General features: G+C 40.5%; 1 protein-coding gene across 1 annotated transcript; it reads right to left on the reverse strand.

The window, feature by feature from the left end:
• Positions 1–22: 22 nt before the first annotated feature.
• LOC127832531 (galaxin-like) lies at positions 23–2,664 on the reverse strand. The gene has a single exon (XM_052358041.1). It carries the CDS (start codon positions 1,480–1,482, stop codon positions 100–102), a length of 1,383 nt encoding a protein of 460 aa, XP_052214001.1. The 5' UTR covers positions 1,483–2,664; the 3' UTR covers positions 23–99.
• Between the last annotated feature and the right edge of the window lie 18,360 nt (positions 2,665–21,024).

Consider the following 21,024-nt stretch of genomic DNA (forward strand, 5'->3'; position numbering starts at 1 on the left):
ATGCCGCCTTTTTTGGGTTGCGGTTTCCGTAAACAGCAGATTTCACTGGTTGGATCGATCGACGTATCTCCACAACAACATTCATCGCTCGGTTTCTTCTTATTTACAAGCGTTTCGTTGCAGCATATTTTTGCAGAAGAATCGAAGCTTTTGTATCCACAACATTTGCAGGACAGGCCCGCCAATTCGTTCTTGAGGCATTTCCCCCTGGCAACATACTTCTGTATCTGGGTTGAATGTATATTTAGATCCACAACAGCATGTATCGTCTGGACTAGTTTTCTTTCGGACTCCCTCGTCACAACATATAAAGTTTGCGGCATCATAACTCACTTTCATGCAGCAATTCGTCTGGTTTCCTGTCTTCGGCTGTGGGGTATCCATACAACAAATCTGGGTGTTTGTATCAATGGTAGTGTTACCACAACATACATAATCACTATTATTTTGCTTTTTAGTCACAACATCATTGCAGCAAATATGAGTATCAGGGTTATAGCTTAAGGTCAAGCAACATTTTGTTATTGGTTTGTACCTAGGCTGTGGATTGCCATTGCAACAAACCTTACTTGCAGCATCCATAGTTGTTTTACCACAACAACAATCGTCTGCGTTGGTATTTTTAGCCACCATTTTCCCTTCGCAGCATAAGTGAGTCACGACACTCATACTTTCATCATTACAACACGTTGTGTACGCAGGTCCACCGGATTGTAAAACTTTGACTTTATCCCCGCAACAAATGTGTTGAAGCGAACTAAATGTTGTACTTTTGCAGCAGCAGTCGTGTGATTTATCTTGCTTGTTCACTTTCATACCATCACAACATAAATGAGTAGTGGTATCGTAACTATCGACACCACAGCATTCTGTGGTAGGTCCATACGATTTTGCTGGTGTTCCTAGACAGCATATCTGGTCTGGTGATTTGATTGTTGAGTTTCCACAGCAGCAATTGTCATCTGCGGTTGTCTTCTTCCTCAGACCGAAATTATCGCAACAAATTTGTTCCGCTGGATTATAGCAACGTGTTCCACAGCACAAGGTATTTGGCCCCGCAATAGAATCACATGGTTGATCGTTGCAACATATTTCAGTAGATGTATCTATCGCCTTATCGCCACAACACCAGTTATCAGTTTTACTATCTTTCTTTACAATTTTATTCCCACAACAAACGTATCCATCCGAGTCATATGATGTTTTGCCACAACACTTTGTCTTGTCGCCGTTCGTTTTAGGCTGTGGAGCTTGACCGCAACATATCTCGGTATCGGTATTTATAGTTGTATTGCCACAACAACAGTTATCTTTCTTATCACGCTTTTTCCTAAGCCCACCTTCACAGCAATATAGAATCATCAATAGAATAGCTGACTTTTCCACAACAATCGTGACGGTTCCCCCCGGGTTGCGGTTGTCCTTCGCAGCAGATTTCAGTTTTAGTGTTAACCGTGGTTTTCCCGCAGCAACAGTCGTCATCGTTGTTCTTCTTTGATCGAACCATTTGATCGCAACATATTTCAGAAACGATGCTGTAACTTACATTGTTGCAGCAGTTAGTGAGATCTCCCATTTTCGGTTGCGGCATATCGTTGCAGCAAATTTCTGTACGCGTGTCGTATGTACTGCAACAGCCGCAACACCAGTTGTGATTTGGTTTGTCTTTTTTGATTGGCTTATCGGTTTCGCAACACAAGTGCGTCTCAGTGTTATAACTTACTTTACCACAACAACTGTATGCCGCGCTGAGAGCTGGTTGTGGGTTTCCGAGACAACATATTTCTTTCGCTGACGTCAATGTAGTTTCTCCACAGCAACAATCGTCTGTTTCAGCTCGCGTTTGCCTTACCGTGTCATTGCAACAGATCTGTTTTGCAGGATCATAGCTGGCCTTTGCACAACATTTTGTTTTATCGCCTGCTACACGTTTGCAGGCGACTCCATTGCAACAAATCTCGTTTGCAGCATTCATGGTTGTTGTACCACAACATGTGTCGTCGCTAGGGTCTTTCTTATTCCTAGGTCCGTCGGAGCAGCAAACAGCGGTCCTTGTGTCATAAACCTCTACGCCACAACATGACGTGTATAGGCCTGCATTTTGGGGCTTATTTCTTGGCTTACCTCCGCAGCATAGTTGCGTTTTGGCATTGAATGTTCCACTTCCACAACAGCAGTCATCCTCCTTGCCGTTTTTGGATATAATAGTCGTGTTACAACACATCTGATTTGCAGGATCGTAACTCTGATCTTTACAACACTGAGTTTTGTCGCCAGCGACCAATTTGCATGCGACACCCGAACAACAGATCTGTGATTTGGTGTTCATTGTAGCTGAGCCACAACATACATTATCACCGGCAGACGATGTTTTCGTCAGACGAATTCCATCGCAGCACAAGTATTCATTTTCGTCATAACTGCGGTCTTGACAGCATTTTGTGATTGTGCCAGCGACAATTGGCTGTGGAACTCCGTTACAACAGACCTCTCTGGCTGTATTCATAGTAGTATTGCCACAACAACAATTATCATCCGTCTTTCCAGTGCGTTTGCTTACAATCAGTTGATCGCAGCAAACGTTCACTGTAGAATCATACGATTGTTTTCCACAGCACATTGTAAAGTTGCCGTTTTTCAGTGGTTGTGGTGTATTATCGCAACAAATATCGGTTTTTGAGTTGATGGATCCTTTGCCACAGCAACAGTCATCGCCTTTCTTTGTCATGTTTCTGATTTGCTGATCTGCGCAGCAAAGCTGCGACAATGTGTCATAACTTTGTATCCCACAACAGTCGGTTTTGTCACCGTATTGAATGCAGCTGTAGCCACTACAACATATTTCTGCCTTAGTGTTTATTGTAGTGTTGCCGCAACAGCAGTCATCGGCAGGATTTTTCTTCTTTATAAGTCCACTATTGCAACAAAGATGAATGTTATCATCGAAGCTTTGTTTTCCACAGCATTTAGTTACGCCGTTAAAAAGAGGCTGCTTGTACATTCCCTGACAACATATGTCCTTCTTAGTATTGAAGGTAGAACTGCCACAACAACAATCGTCTTCATCCTCTGCCTTTGATCGGACGGCATTGTCACAACAAATCTGCTTAACGGCAGAATAGCTTGATTTTCCACAACACTTAATTTTCAGCGGTCCAAGAGGGGCGGGTTGGACATTCATATCACAACATACCTCCGTCTTTGAATTCATTGGATTATTTCCACAGCAGCAATTGTCAGCTGGTGTCCTTTTGTCTACGATATTATTGTCACAGCACAGCTGGGAGTTAGGGTTGTAGCCTTTTTTACCGCAGCACATTGTCTTTGCTCCGGCATTGTTTTGGGGGATTCCATCACAGCAGACCTCGAAGTCCACGTTCATAGTCGTGTCTCCGCAACAACAGTCGTCGGTTGAATTGCGTTTCTTCGTGATCACTTTGTTGCAGCACAAATGAGTAGTGCGATCATAACTCTCCGTGCCACAGCAGTCAGTTGATTGTCCGTAATTCTTAGTAACAATTCCAGCGCAGCAAAAGTTGTTTACAGAATTCATGGTTTTGCCTTCACAACAGGTTTCGTCCTTTGTATTCGTTTTCGCAATTACATTTCTATCACAACACAGGAAAGCAACCGAGTCATAGCTTTTGGTTCCACAGCAAAACATGGAGGCACCCGTCTTGTTATTTGGAACGCCGTTACAGCAAATTTGAAGGTTAGTGTCCATAGTTGTGTTCCCACAACAACAATTATCGCTGTCAGATTTCTTCTGGCGAAGTTGATTTCCATTGCAGCAAATTGTCTGTGCCGGATTGTAGCTTTCGTACATGCAGCATTTGCAATCCTTCCCCGAACCTTTTCTGTCTTGCACAACGTTGATGCAACATATTTCTTTTTCCGCGTTCATCGTTGTGTTTCCACAGCAACAATCATCATACTCGGCTTTCTTCTTGCGCACTGATAAATCATCGCAACACAGCTCGGATTTAGAGTCGTAGCTTCTAGTTTTGCAACATCGTGTATTCTCATCGTTCTTCTTGTCCTGTGGCTTTGCGTCGCAGCATATTTGCTTATTTGTGTTCATGGTAGTATCACCGCAGCAGCAGTCATCATCAGTGCTTATTTTCGTCACTACCTTATTGTCACAGCACAGCTGCTTACGCATATCGAAGGCGACCTTTCCACAGCATTGCGCAGATTTCAAGTCACTCACTGGCGAGGGTTGACCGCTGCAACACAATTCAGCCCTAGTGTTGATTGTTGTGTTTCCGCAACAAGCGTCATCTTCGGGCCTTTTATCGCGTTTCGGTCTTACCACTCCATTGCAGCAAACGTGCGTGTCCGGATTGTAACTGACTTTATCACAGCATTGCGTTCTGTTACCATCTCGCGGTTGCGGAATTCCACTGCAGCAAATATGGGTCTGCGTGTTTATTGTTAATTTCCCGCAGCACCAGTTATCGTTGCTACCGTCTCTTGGAACAACGTTAACTCCACAGCACAAAAACTTGTCAGCATCAAAACTTGTCGACCCACAACATAACGTGTTCTTACCTTTTCTAGGTTGGGGAGTATTATCACAGCAAATCCCTTCATTCGTATTGAAGGTACTATTTCCGCAGCAACAGTTATCCTTATCAAACGCTTTCTTCACAATTTCGTTTCCATCGCAACACAAGTTGGCATTTGCGTCAAAACTTTTGTCATTACAACAGCGAAGATCCTGATTTGCGCTTTGAACGGTGACTTTTCCGCCGCAACATACGGACGCTGTTGGATCGTAACTTACCGTGCCGCAACATTGCGTCGCAGTAGAAAAGGACTTACATCGAACTCCATTACAGCAAATAGACGTTTTCGTATCGAATGTTTGAGTATCGCCACAACATGCATCATCGGCTTCCTCTACCTTCTTTCTTACTTTTCCATCACAGCACATCTGTGTTTTAGTATCGTAACTTACGGTGCCACAGCACATCGTGTACGCTCCTAATAGATTTTGAATAACGCCGTCGCAGCAAATACTTGCGGTAGAATCGAAGCTTTTATCTTTGCAGCACTGCGTCCCTTTTGGGTAGATGTCCTGCTTAATTCCATTACAGCAAACATGTTTGGTTGCGGTGAACGACTTATTACCACAACAGCAATTATCACCTTTGTCCAGTTTTGAAATCAGCGATAGATCTTCGCAACAAAGCTCATTTTTAACGTTATAACTTCTTGTACCGCAGCACCGGATATTAAGGTCGTCGTTATTCGGCTGCACCACACCATTGCAACAAATATTCTTCGTGGGGTCTATGTTTTTCTGGCCACAACATAGTGCGGAGTTACCGCACACACGGTCTTGAAGGACAGAGCCACAACAAATCTTCTTTGAGGGGTCAAACGGTGATCCTTTACAACAGCACGTTAGTCTGCCAGCAACAGCGTCTTGCAGTTTGCCCTCACAGCAGACCTTTCGGTTCTCATCGAATTTCGGAACCGGGCGTCCTTGTTTGCAGTCGTAACAATTTGGATGAAATGGTTCCGGGTACAGTATATCTATTAGTAATAAAATTAAATGAATGTTGTGCGCGAATATAGAAATGGCCTATTTTGAATGTACAACTTCTGTTTCGTAGGAACATTGAAATTGTGAGAGGTTTTAATAAGCCAAATACGACTCAACTCAACACAAAGACCCACGTTTGAACAAAGTAATGATTCTCTTATCAACCCGTTTATCCCCCCCCCCCCACACACACAAGTATAAGTATATTTGGTAACAAAAGCACGTTCAGAAATGTACGATCAATTGCAGGTTAGAGATAAAATCTTTCTCACAGACAACATTTTACGCCTACTCTGTATTTTCCTTTCAAAGGGACTTCATTTGAACGAAAAAATCCATAAAAGGGGAAAGTGTCGACCCTTATTAGCATGGTTGGACGGAACAGGCTCACTTGGGACGACACTTTATGCACATGCATTGAACATGCATTCCCAGAAATAATGCAACTTTATGTACATATTGCTGCTTGCAAAACAATGAATTTACTACGAGTAGATATTAAATTTCAAACATGTTGAATAAATAAATATACTGTATTAACGTGGACAAACTACACTCGACAAACAGACAGCTGGAGCCATCTACGCTTTTGCAACTGGTAATATTTTTTTAACTCTTTGATATCATCCCTTACGTTTGTTTACTCAGATAACTTATGCTGCATTTGGAGTTCTTTCACTCTGGAGTCTTACAAGTTTTACGCTCAATTGCTTGTTGACGGCTCATGTACTAAATAAAATTACCCCGGTAACTATTTAGTGCGCTTAAAAGTACCCTGAGGTACGGAAAATACATAAAAAGTTCTACGAGGTATGGCCAGGTGCCTTTAAGCGAACCCGTGGTACACTTTAATATACTTAAGAGTACCAGGGGTACTTTTAAATAGTACCTAAGACGACAAAGACGAATCGAGCAGTTCTTACCTTTGCAACAGAACTGACTGGTGGGATCGTAACTGACATTATGACAGCAGTGTGTGTTTTCGGCCACTTTAGGCTGCACCTGAAACAAAGTTCATTAAAGAAACGTTTAAATACTTGTACGCAATGCAGCGGGACCCAAATCTCTCGTCTTCATTAATGAAGCAATACGTAATTACTGATTTGATTGAAAACAGATATGAAGCAGATTGAACCTGACCCAAACCAGAACGCACTAGATATACATATGAGTTTTTCCAAGAAAAATGTTGGTCACCAATACAGGCATCGTCGGAACCCATAATAACATACCGTGGTGGAACTGGCTGGCAAAAGTTTCGTTTTCATATATGAGTCTTGTTCTGAGAAAACAGGGCATAATGCATGTGCGTAAAGTGTCGTCCCAGATTAACCTGTGCAGTCCGCACAGGCTAATCAGGGACGACACTTTCCGCTTAAATTTGATTTAAAGCTAAGAATATACTTTATTTAAACGAAAAATGTCATAAAAGCGGAAAGTGTCGTCCCTGGTTAGCCTGTACGGACTGCACAGGCTAATCTGGGACGACACTTTACGCACATGCATTATGCCCAGTTTTCTCAGAACGCGACTCATATATATTGATAAGCCTACTTATGGCAAATGAAATGTCACTTCACGTTTTCAGATTCTTTATTGCTGGTCAAATGTCCAACGGTCAATGAAAAAAACAACGTATTTGAGTGAACGTGCACAAAGATATAATACAGGTTGTGTCGTGGAAGCCATCATATAATAATATATGTTCTCACCAAAGTATATCTAGTTTAATTCAGTTCGGTCCCCTTTCGTGGGGAGTATTATTTTTAAAAGGTACTACATGCGTGCGTATCGATTGGGAAAGTGTTTTTTTCTGCAAAACATACTTTATTTTGCACTTGATGTATGTAAAATCAGTAAAAAGAATTGTAATTTAACAAAAAATGCCACAATGCCAGACGTCTAAGCAAGTTAATTAGTAAAAAAGGTTTTGATAAAAAGGGGTGTGAAAATACGGCGTAAATGTACCGAGTCTGCACAGCAGACTTGAGACCGATCATCGTAGGCTTCGTAGCAGCAGCAGCGCGTGTTTTCGCCCCCGGTGCGCACATGGGGATGTCCGTTCTTGCAGCAGATCTGCTTGGTCGGGTCGATGGCGTGCTCGCCGCAGCACTCGGTCCTGTTTCCTGCCACCAGGTTGTTCACCACCCACTGGCAACATATCTCCGTGGCAGGGTCGTACACTTGCATGCCGCACTTCCACACTGAAGGGGGGAGAACGAGGTTGCCGTATACTTATTCCAGAATGTCCTACTTTGTTGTGTATGTTATTGTTCTTTAACAACAACTACTCACTGTTCTGTGAGTTCAAAAACGTTGACTCCAAATCACATACTTTAAGAACTATAATTATTTGCATGAAACTATCAATTTCGCATAAAATGGGTCAACGTTTTTACAATCAATTCTTAGGTTTAAGTCTTAAAGCTATAATCCCCTAATAGTATTGTGCATTTCAACAAAATTGAAATTAAGCATCTCTTAATAGAAACATCTTCTTTTAAAACCATGTAATTATGACATGAGCAACTTTTAAAGCCCGTATATATTAACATTCCGACCGAATTTCGCCTTGGATCTAAGTCTATTATTTGTTTAGATCCGGATGAAAAATTTTAACACATACCACAGTTTAGAATGTTAACACAATAGTTGAATTAACTAAATTCACAAATTGAAAGAAAAAGTATCTCTTACTGTAACAGGATTTGATAAAAAAAATCATTATTAATGGGTCACCTTGGTTTGTAACCCAGTATAAATTTTGTTTTTGAGTTAAAAATGTAGCACATTACCATAAAGAAAGCCTATCATCCACATTAGAGGTGTTAATATTGTACACATCAAAATGTTAAGGAGAATATATAAACATAAAAGAGGATGTTGACAACGACAAAGAGCATTTTTCTTAATAAAAAACACGTATTTAATATTTCGTCGTACCATTTAAATGTTGTAACGTCACTGATTCGTTTCTCGTTAAAGATGTACTGTCTTTTAAACATTTCTTGTTGGTTTTTACATTTAAAGAGTCAACAATTTTTTTTCCAAAAGAATGATTTTTAGTTTTGTAAGCAAAGCAAGTTATTACACGAGTTGTTTTGAGCTGTTTTGAGCTCGAAACATTTTTTATGTTCGAGCATACGCCAGATCCGTCCCTTAGTCCAAAACAAACGTCATACAAACTTAAGAGTAGTTTCCTTACATTTTGGCGGTGGAATCGGTTGATCTGAAACAAAAGAAAACCACTAAGTTACGGACAATTTCGTAACAAAGATGCTTGTGATATATGTTCTCGAAAAAAAGATCATTGGTCAACGATGGGCGCGAAATGATTTGATAAGTATCTTTCTGGTCCCACGAATTTTTAACATATTTAAACTTTTCTTAATATCAGATTGATCAATTACAATTCTTGTAGGTTTTTTAATTGGATTTTGACTTACCGTACTGGGGAAAACTTGTAACTATAGATTAGTAAGAGCGTAACAATAGCTTGGGAAAAGTTGTTACTATAGATGAGGTAGAATGTAACAATAGCTTGGGAAGAGTTGTAACTGTAGATGAGGAAGAATGTAACAATCGCTGGGGAAGAGTTGTAACTGTATATGAGGAAGAATGCAACAATAGTTGGGAAAGGGTTGTAACTATAGATGAGAAAGAATGTAACAATCGCTGGGGAAGACTTGTAACTGTAGATGAGGAAGAATGTAACAATAGCTTGGGAAATGTTTTTACTATAGATGAGGAAGAATGTAACAATCGCTCGAGAAGGGTTGTAACTATAGATGAGGAAGAATGTAACAATAGCTTGGGAAGAGTTGTAACTGTAGATTAGGAAGAATGTAACAATCGCTGGGGAAGAGTTGTAACTGTATATGAGGAAGAATGTAGCAATAGTTGATAAACGGTTGTAAATATAGATGAGAAAGAATGTAACAATCGCTGGGGAAGACTTGTAACTGTAGATAAGAAGAATGTAACAATAGTTGGGAAAAGTTTTAACTATAGATGAGGAAGAATGTAACAATCGCTCGGGAAGGGTTGTAACTATAGATGAAGTAGAATGTAAAGAAAGTTGGGACAAAGTTGTAACTATAGCTGGTTAAGTGTTAATGTTTTGAAACAATATCTGGGTATGTGTTGTAACATAAGCTGGGCTTATTGTAACAATAGCTGGGTTTGTGTTTAAAAATAATTGGGTATTTGTTTAACAATAACTGTGTAGGAGTTGCACAAGCTTGGAAGGACTGGTTAAAATAGCTAGAGGAGTTGTTACAATAGCTGGTGTGGAGTTGTTACAATAGCTAAGAAGGAGTTGTTACAACAGCTGATGTTGAGTTTTAAAAATAGCTAAGTTTGAGTTGTTACAATAGCTGGCGTGGAGTTGTTACAATAGCTGGAGATTAGCTGTTACAATAGCTGGGAAAGAGTTATTACAATACGAGGTAGGAGTTGTTACAATAGCTATGTAGGAGTTGTTACAAAAGCTGGTTAGGAGTTGTTACAATAGCTGAAGATTAGCTGTTAAAATAGCTGGGAAGCAGTCGTTAGAATACGGGATAGGAGTTGTTACTATAGTTGGGGAGGAGTTGAACATTAGATGATAGAGACTTGTAATAATGGCTGGGGAAGAGTTGTAAGAATAGCTTTGGCGAGATGTTACAATAGCTGGTGAGCAATTTGTAAAACGTTTTTGTGTCTATTTTAGTAAACCCAAGATCGGTCTCCATTTACCTACCATCACAGAGTGTGGTGTAAAGTTTCGACTTGAGAGATATAAGGGCGTTCTGGAAATCTTCCACCATGAACAGGTTGTCGGGAATGGGGTCGGAGACCACCTGCAATAGTTCTTCCTCGGGTCCGTAGATGTCGTCCTTGAATGTATCGATCCCGACACCAATGATGCGTATACCTGCTTTTCTGAATTGAAAAAAAAAACAATATGCGCGTTATGTTCTGGTACGCTTTTGAATTTTTAACAAAGCTTAACTGGTGGTCATACTCCAACAACAAAAGGAATTGTTTCAGTAATTGTTAGCTATTACGAAACATGTATGATACTAGAATTAATGGAATTACTTGAACATCATCGTGGCCGTCTCATATTACGTATTACGTGCACATACAACATTATGTTATAGTTATACTTTTAATTTCAAGAGATAAGTTTTATCAACTTGCTCCAATACCGATACCTTGCTCGTCAAATGAATGTGTACAAAAAACACACGCACTAGATGAAACAATAGACAGCCTTGATGTTTTATAAACAATAGAAAGTTTATATATGATGTGTATTCCCAGCCTCGTTGTGGGAAATCTGGAAATCATGCATGTGCGTAAAGTGTTGTCCCAGATAAGCCTGTGCATTCCACAACGGCTAATCAAGGGCACACTTTCCGCTTTTTAGATTTTTTTTAAAGGATGTCTTTTCTTAACAAAAATTCAGTTAAGGCGGAAAGTTTTTTCCCTGATTAGCCTGTGCACAGCCGAACTTGAGACGACACTATGCACATGCATTAAGCCCGGTTTTCCCAGAACGCGGCTCATATAACTTACTTGGCCTCTGTGGCAGCTTTAACGGTAGCCGTGGCATTCTCGGACTCGCCGTCGGTGATCAATACGATGACATTTTCTGCTTCCGGTCGGTCGCCTGCCGCTGCCTGCAATTTCAACAGTAATGCATCATCTCCCGGATTGATTGACGGGTTGACCCAATGGACTTATACTTATTTTATTGTTGATCGTATTTCTTACCATTGAGAAAGGAATACTTTTCCGAATACACTATTGGTCCTAAGTATTTATCCAAGAAATCATTCGGAGTATTGGCAGTCGCTGTCAAATAAATCTCGTTTTATGGTTGTCTAATACATGGAAAAAAATCGAGTGTTAGTTTTGTTTATTGTTAAAACAAAAAGCGGGCTGTTTTCGCCTACAGTTCACAAAAACAAAATATCACATATTATCATTATTTTACTTATTTTCAAGAACTATGATTATCGGATAATGCCATAGAAACAGTATGGTAAATAGCCAGCTCTGGTACAGGAGTTGTTACAATGTTCATATATTGTCCGCGGCAGTCGCGTCCTTACCGTGAACAGGTCCGTCTGTGCTTTGCTGATAACGGGCGCGGTGCTAGAGCGTGTTTACAGTGAAAGTGCCCGTCTGCGCCTTGCTTATAGCGGGTCCGGTGTTAGCACGTCCTTACCGTGAACATGTCCGTTTAAGCCTTGCTGATAGCAGGCGCGGTGCTAGTTCGTCCTTACCGTGAACATGTCCTTCCGCGCCTTGTTGATAGCGGGCGCGAAGCTAGTGCGTCCTTACCGTGAACATGTCCCTTTTCGCATTTCTGATAGCGGGCGCGGTGCTAGTGCCTCCTTACCGTGCATGTGTCCGTCTGCGCCTTGCTGACAGCGGGCGCGGTGCTTGTGCGTCCTTACCTGTAACATGTTCTTCTATGCCTTGCTGATAGCGGCGCGTTGCTTGTGCGTCCTTACCGTGAATGTGTCCGTCTAAGCCTTGTAGATAGGACGCGCGGTGCTAGTACGTCATATCGTGAACATGTCCGTCTAAGCCTTGCTTATAGCGGGCGCGTAGCTAGTGCGTCCTTACCGTGAACATGTCCTTCCGCGCCTTGTTGATAGCGGGCGCGGAGCTAGTGCGGCCTTACCGTGAACATGTCCCTTTGCGCCGTTCTGATAGCGGGCGCGGTGCTAGTGCCTCCTTACCGTGAACATGTCCATCTGCGCCTTGCTGACAGCGGGCGCGGTGCTTGTGCTTCCTTACCTTTAATATGTCCGTCTATGTCTTGCTGATAGCGGCGCGTTGCTTGTGCGCCCTTACCGTGAACAATTCTGTCATCGCATTGCTTATAGCGGGTGCGGTGCTAGTTCGTTCTTACCGTGAAAGTGTCCGTCTGCGCCTTTCTGATAGCGTGCGTGGTGCTAGTGCGTCCTGACCGTGAACAACTATGTATGCTCCTTGCTGATAGCGGGTGCGGTGCTAGTGCATCCTTACCGTAAAAGTGTCCGTCTGCTGATAGTGCGTCCTTACCGTGAAAAACTCTGTCTGCGCCTTGCTGAAAGCGGGTGCGGTGCTAGTGCGTCCTTACCGTGAAAGTGACCGTCTCCGCCTTGCTGACAGCTGGCGCGATGCTAGTGCGTACTTACCGTGAACATGTCCGTTTGAGCCTTCCTAATAGCGGGCGCGATGCTTGTGCCGCCGACGTAAGGCGTATCCATGACCGCTCGCTTGATATCGTCCTTCCGGGAGAAGGCGTTCAGTTTGAAGATCACCGAACAATTGTGGCGGTACGTTATGAGGCCGACACGGACCGTGTCCTCCTCCATACCTAAATTAAAGTGGGTTTCACTTATGTATTATTCGTTCAAAACATAGAACCAGGCACTCACGAAAAAGGGCGCCGAGGCCTAGTGGATATGGTTTCCGCGTAGCGACTTGTAGGTCAAGGGTTCGATCCCCATTGTGGTAGCGTTTTTAGGTCTCCCCCAAAGATGCCAAATACTGGTTCTACCCAGCCATTGGACTAGAGAGCGTTTCAATAAGCCTTCGGATTTCACATGAATACAAAAATGCGCATACTTTATGTAAATTATGAAAATCTTAGACCACATTTTGCAAATCCGTAACCAATAGCAGTTGAGGCGTTTCCACAAATTCTGTTTGGAATGTTGAGTATGCCTTGGACACATTGTTCTCTTGGATAATAAAATAGAAGCCGCAAATACTAAGTTAGACTTTATGTAAAAGATTATGTATCTCATTAGAATTGTGATCAGAGCTTTGTGAATTGTAAACCTCATTTATACCCCTTACAATGAGACCGCTTTGTCAACTGTCTTCGTTGGACACCACTAACAACGTAACTGCATTGTAAACTGTCTTCGTCGGCAACTCCTTACAATGTGACCGCTTTTTCAAATGTCTTCGTGGGCAACCCCTAACAAACAACGTGACCGCTTTGTCAACCGTCTTCGTGTGACACCCCTAACAATGTGACCGCTTTGTCAACTGTTTTTGTGGGCAACTCCTTACCACGTGACCGCTTTGTCAACTGTTTTGTGGGCAACTCCTTACCACGTGACCGCTTTATCAACTGTTTTTGTGGGTAACCCCTCACCACGTGACCGCTTTGTCATCTGTCTTCGTGGGCAACCCCTTACAACGTGACCGCGTTGTCAACTGTCATCGTGGGCAACCCCTTACAACGTGACCACTTTGTCAACTGTCTTCGTGAGCAACCCCTTACAACGTGACCGCTTTGTCAACTGTCTTCGTGGGCAACCCCTTACAACGTGATCGCTTTGTCAACTGTCTTCGTTGGCAACCCCTTACAACGTGACCGCTTTGTCAACTGTCATCGTGGGCAACCCCTTACAACGTGACCGCTTTGTCAACTGTCTTCGTGGGCAACCCCTTACAACGTGACCGCTTTGTCAACTGTCATCGTGGGCAACCCCTTACAACGTGACCACTTTGTCAACTGTCTTCGTGGCCAACCCCTTACAACGTGACCGCTTTGTCATCTGTCCTCGTGGGCAACCCCTTACAACGTGACCACTTTGTCAACTGTCTTCGTGGGCAACCCCTTACAACGTGACCGCTTTGTCATCTGTCTTCGTGGGCAACCCCTTACAACGTGACCGCTTTGTAAACTGTCTTCGTGGGCAATCCCTTACAACGTGATCGCTTTGTCAACTGTCTTCGTGGGCAACCCCTTTCAACGTGACCGCTTTGTCAACTGTTTTCGTGGGCAACCCCATTAAACGTGATCGCTTTGTCAACTGTTTTCGTGGGAAACCCCTTACAACTTGACCGCTTTGTCAACTGTCTTCGTGGACAACACCTTACAACGTGATCGCTTTGTCAACTGTCTTCGTGGGCAAATGTGTGGATCAAAAGTTAAACAAGTCGTGAACATCTTCACATCTTGGTGGTACGCTATTTCAAGTTTTAATAAACACGGTTCAGAAATTTTGAAGCAGTTCGCTCGAATAAAGCTCTATCTAAAGGACATTTTATGCTAGTGTCGTTCCCACAGCTGAGTTAAATGGCACTCAGAAGTGTGGATCATTGGGCACGACCGTTGTGTCTTGAACGTCTGCACTTCATGTGGGTGAAGTGTTTAACGTTTAAATTCAATCGCTTGAGAAATGTATAAGTGATTAGAGTATTTCGCTCCACAAACTTCACATCGTTTGCTATTACAGCGACTGACGGGCGAGACGACCGACAAACAGACAGAGCGACTCCAATGTACTCCCTAATTAACTTTATTTACAGGCATTAAGTAGTATTCTGAACTCTTATTTTTTGGTAAATATTGGCTTTGTAATGGTACACATACCGTCAATAATGCCGTTTATGAAGACACGCAGTAGGTGCCAGTTCTCCTTGCGGATACTCTCGCACTGGTCGGCGATAAACACGAGGTCCAACTTGGCCTGGCCACAACCTTAGTGCGAAAACAAATCACGCGGGCATTAAGGGCTGCTTTTTCAGGAGAGTTGTTAGAACGTGCTAACGGAACACATACAAAGTGAGACATCAATATTATCAACATTTATGCAGTTATACTTAATAGTTTAAAATAAATAAAAGTACTTTATAATTTCCATCGGAAACAGCTATAGATTTTAAGTAGTTATAGATTGCAAGAACATTGTGGCTGTATTATGAATGGATAAACGGAGTCAAATCAGTTTGAATTACACATAAGTATACACTTTTGGAGTTAAAATTACAATACTATAAAATAGTATTTTTTAAGATTAGTTTTAACCTCATGGCGACCATCTTGGATTTTAGACGACCTTTGATCTGTCGCTAGGGGGTCTGACTTTCAAAACATCCGTTACCATATACTTTCATCAGGCGAAGTGGCGCATTTCTAGAATTAGTGCCATAGTCGTATTATGTATAAAAGTCACACGAAAACCGCTGATAACCTACTGCAGCAGTCGGACTCATTGTAGATGCCCCCCTGGAATGTAGACCTTTCTTCAACCCGCCCGTGGCAGCAGATGTAATAGCGCGCGTCGAAGGAACCCGCGTCCCCGCAACAGCAGGTCTTCAGGCCGCGCCGCGGACACTGCTTTTGGTTGCAGCAGACGTCGCGGTCTGGGTTCTCGCCGCATTCTGCATGTGTAAATATGACGTCAGAGAATATCTTGGTCGGTATTTGTAAAGTTCCTTAGGGGAAGCTTAACTTACTGAAAGGAACGTTTTAGATCAAAGTTTCAAAAATAAATCTAGTGTTTTCTGCTTACAAATAGATAAAATATTGTTAATAATTCAAGTAATATTCACTTATTTGAGACATAAGGAAAATTATGTCCACATAGCTATTAGAGCATGAACTGTTTAGTATATTCCAAAAACCATAACATTTATTCAGACTGCGGGAAGCTTTTTGAAATTCAATGGGTCTTAATAGTTACGTGATTTTACTCCAGGAAGCCATTTACAATATTTCTAATGTAGACATATTTAAAGACAAAATCTATTTTATTATACCGCTACACGGACATTCGATTTCAAAAATGTATCTGAAAAAAATGACTAAAGTTTTTTTTCTTTTTTTCGGGTCTTGTTGGTGAATAAAATGTTCATAATATAAATGAATACCATGGAAAATTAACACACTTTAAATTCAGTGTGGAATAACACTTGCCTTTTTATATTTTAATTACATATTTATAAAGTCAATTGTATGTTTTACATATTTTTGAACAGGGCCGTTTTATCCATTTTAACGAAGTAATTTTATTATATTTACGTAATTGATTACGGGTTCTTTATTTATGTATTTGAAGATGGTTAATAGTTCGGCAAATCAAAGCAAGTGTTTCTGGTACATTCATATTTCGGCCTACAAAGCACATGACTGACTCGGGTGCATCCATATTTTGACCTTTAACTTAAATTACTATACAAAACACGTGCCTTCTTAAACCAGTATGTTCAAAACGTCACGTGATATCTGGTACTTACGTTCTATTGGTCGCACTGATCTGCGGGTTCGCGAGTGCCCCGAAACTGTAATGAACATTGACGTGAATTTTATGTCAACCCCTTTGAACTTGACTACAAAATACACCGTCAAAGAATTGCATGGCTTTTATTTAACTGTAGCAGTTATTATAGTTGATTATAGAGAGTAAGTTGCTTCGTTCTTTCTCATTCGAAAAATGGAACAGGGAACCAACCATTAGTATTATCATTATTATCACTATTTAAAACAAGAGCACCGCCTTGCGGGTGCAGACCGCTCATCTATTTTTCTTTTTAAAGGTGTAGGGACCTATCTCAATTTCATTCACAAAGGAGGGAGGGGTGGAGTGGAGAGGGGTGTAAAGTGTGGGGGTGTGGTCATTTATTACATTATCTTCCAAAAATGCCAAAAAAATGCAAAAAATATTACTTTTTTTTTTTTTTGGGGGGGGGGGGGTGGGGATTCTTGGGTGGGATGGTTGGACGGTATTTCAAAAATAAAATAATAAAAAGTAATATTTGTGTTTTTTAACCATGTTTGAAAAAAACAAGAGAAGTGTTTGTCAGAAACAGAAGGTCCCCTATTGCGCCGCTTTGAAATTTTTTTAATTTATTTTTACCTTTGACCTTGAAGGATGACCTTGACCTTGAACTTCCACCACTCAAAATGTGCAGCTTTATGAAAAGGCCGCTTTGAAATATTATTTTTTTGACCTTTGACCTTGAAGGATGACCTTGACCTTGAAGGATGACCTTGACCTTGAACTTCCACCACTCAAAATGTGCAGCTTCATGATAACGCCGCTTTGAAATTATTATTTTGTTTACCTTTGACCTTGAAGGATGACCTTGACCTTGAACTTCCACCACTCAAAATGTGCAGCTTCATGAGAACGCCGCTTTGAATTTTTATTTTAAAAAATGACATTTGACCTTGAAGCATGACCTTGACCTTGAAGGATGACCTTGACCTTGAACTTCCACCACTCAAAATGTGCAGCTTCATGAGAACGCCGCTTTATTTTTATTTATTTTTTTTTATTTATTATTTACCTTGAAGGATGATGACCTTAACCTTGCAGAATGACTTGAACTTCCACCACTCAAAATGTGCAGCTTCATGAGAACCCCGCTTTGAATTTTATTTTATTTTTGACTTTTGACCTTGAAGGATGACCTTGACCTTGAAAGATGACCTTGATCTTGAACTTCCACCACTCAAAATGTGCAGCTTCATGATAACGCCGCTTTGATTTTTTTATATTTTGTTTGACCTTTGACCTTGAAGGATGACCTTTACCTTGAACTTCCACCACTCAAAATGTGCAGCTTCATGATAATGCCGCTTTGAAATTTTTAATTTGTTTCTTGACCTTGACCTTGAAGGATGACCTTGACCTTGAAGGATGACCTTAAACTTCCACCACTCAAAATGTGCAGCTTCATGAGAACGCCGCTTTGAATTTTATTTTTAATTTTTGACCTTGAAGGATGACCTTGACCTTGAACTTCCACCACTCAAAATGTGCAGCTTCATAAGATACACATGCATGCCAAATATCAAGTTGCTATCTTCAATATTAAAAAAGTTATGGCCAATGTCAAAGTTTTCGGACGGACAGACGCCATATATTTGCCATTTGACCTTGAAGGATGACCTTCACCTTCACCTTTCACCACTCAAAATGTTCAGCTCCATGAGATACACATGCATGCCAAGTATCAAGTTGCTATCTTCAATATTGAAAAAGTTCTGGCCAATGTTAAAGAGAGTCAAGGTCATTCAAAGGTCAAGGTAAAATTCAAGCTGCCAGGAACAGTACCCTCATGATAGCATGAAAGTATTTAAAGTTTAAAAGCAATAGCCTTGATACTTTAGAAGTAAAGTGGATCTAAACACAAAATGTAACCATATATTCAAAGTTACTAAGTAAAAAAAGGGCCATAATTCCGTAAAAATGACAACCAGAGTTATGCAACTTGTCCTTTACTGTCCCCTTATGATAGTTTGCGAGAGTTCCAAGTATGAAAGCAATATCTATGATACTTTAGGGGTAAAGTGGACCAAAACACAAAACTTAACCAAATTTTCAAGTATAAAGGGCCCATAATTCCGTCAAAATGCCAGTCAGAGTTACATAACTTTGCCTGCACAGTCCCCTTACGATAGTTAGTAGGTGTTGCAAGTATGAAAGCAATGGCTTTGATACTTTAGGAAAAAAGTGGACCTAAACACAAAACTTAACCAAAATTTCAATTTTCTAAGTATAAAAAGGGCACATAATTCTGTCAAAATGCCAGTCAGAGTTACATAACTTTGCCTGCACAGTCCCCTTACGATAGTTAGTAAGTGTTGCAAGTATGAAAGCAACGGCTTTGATACTTTATGAAAAAAGTGGACCTAAACACAAAACTTAACCAAATTTTCAATTTTCTAAGTATAAAAAGGGCACATAATTCTGTCAAAATGCCAGTCAGAGTTACATAACTTTGCCTGCACAGCCCCTTATGATAGTTAGTAAGTGTTGCAAGTATGAAAGCAATAGCTTTGATACTTAAGGAATAAAATGGACCTAAACACAAAACTTAACCAAAATTTTCAATTTTCTAAGTATAAAAAGGGCACATAATTCTGTCAAAATGCAAGCCAGAATTATCTAACTTTGCCTGCCCAGTCCCCTCATGATAGTAAGTAAGTGTACCAAGTTTGAATGCAATAGCATTGATACTTTATGAGAAAAGTGTACCTAAACGCAAAACTTAACCGGACGCCGACGCCGACACCGACGCCGACGCCAAGGGGATGACAATAGCTCATTTTTTTTTTCAAAAAATAGATGAGCTAAAAAAACTTAGCGGCCCAACCTGTGTAGGACACTCCGCTTCTCTTTACTCTCTCGTGGCTGTGATTCAGGTCCGCGTCCCGACTGCCGTCGATTTCAAGTTCTAAATAAAAGGAGTACGACTGTTGTGTTTCTTTTATTTCCACTACGAAACAAGTCATAAAGTAACGTCATGTATTCATTGTTTAAATTTCAATTTAGTATACGTACTTCATCCATCACGCAATTAGCAGTTTATCATATGTTGTTCTATCAAATTGACTGAAACTGAATATTTTATTAATATATTGTATCTTTGTCCAAAATTATAAATACTTGAAAGTTATTGGTGATTTTTCTGCTCAATAAATAAACAAAACAAACGATAATTATTTAAACGCCGCGAAACCATTTCTTTCTATGACGCAATCTTTAGCGATGTTCATCAACGACGTCACCGCCATCAGAGAGGATTACGTCTTACTGCTGGAGCTAATGCCTCTTTTCCGTATTGTTAAATCTTAGATATCAAAAGCTTACCTGGTATTCCTTTTAAAGGGATGTATGTCGAGGCCACTGAAATATATAACAGGACGACACGTAGATATATGTGCAAGGTGTCATTTGATCCTAAAGCCCATGAGGACAATAGTCGAGCTAAAAATATATACACTAGGAGACTTGTCTAACGCATCACTTAATCATATCAATATAGCTCCCTTATTAATGAACGGCTTGTGTTGAAATTTGGACCAAGAATAATTCAACACATATCTGATAATTCCTGAAAATTTAATTGAAATTGAAAAACAACAAAATATAAAACTGAACAAATTAAAAAAGTCACTTCAAAAGTCAAATTCGCAAAGTCGTACAACGTTTAAAAATAACAATGTGAAAAGTAAAACGCATAACCTTACACGTCTTAATAACTGGCCGGCTTGCAACATGCCGATTGAGCCGTTTCGCTCCTGAATATTCATACGAGCCATATTGTTTTTCTTTAATTAATGTTATGTTTGTCTTGTGTAAAAACTTACCTAGAATTATGAAATTGAAATTAAATTGGAATAACATGTATATCGTCTTTTACTACACTTGGTGATTTTTTTTAACGCTTACATATCTCAGTAATGTGTAAATATTTTTATTTAAAAATGCACTTGTATATGATCATTTAACTACAATATGTGCAAGCTAACGATCAAATCATTCATCCGTGACGATCGGACGCTTAAGCAAGTGGGAAAGGTAGTCTGTAAAATGCAAAGTGCACGATTGCGCTCCTGAATATTCATACGAGCTTTATTGTTTTTAAAATTAATTTTATGTTTTCCTTGTGTAAGAACCCACCTAGAATAATTAAATTGAAAAAAAACAACTAGAATTAAATCGCGTTTCACCATTTCCAAGTCCAAAAATATGGACTCACACCTACCCCTCGTGCTAAAGCGTCCAATCGTCGTGGATGAATGATTTTATCGTGAGCTTGCATAGAATGTAGTCACATGATCGTATGTAAAATTTTAAATCAATATCTTTACTCATAACGGAGATATTCAAGTTTGAAAAGTGATGCGTTAGAACAGTCCCCAAGTGTATGTATTATTCTCTGAATTAAAGAGACCC

The sequence above is a fragment of the Dreissena polymorpha genome, chromosome 5 (assembly GCF_020536995.1).
Source record: "Dreissena polymorpha isolate Duluth1 chromosome 5, UMN_Dpol_1.0, whole genome shotgun sequence".
NCBI classification, from domain to species: domain Eukaryota; kingdom Metazoa; phylum Mollusca; class Bivalvia; order Myida; family Dreissenidae; genus Dreissena; species Dreissena polymorpha.

Excerpts from the sequence above, each read along its gene's own strand:
- LOC127832531 (XM_052358041.1), bottom strand. The coding sequence starts at position 1,482 with ATGACGACTGTTGCTGCGGGAAAACCACGGTTAACACTAAAACTGAAA.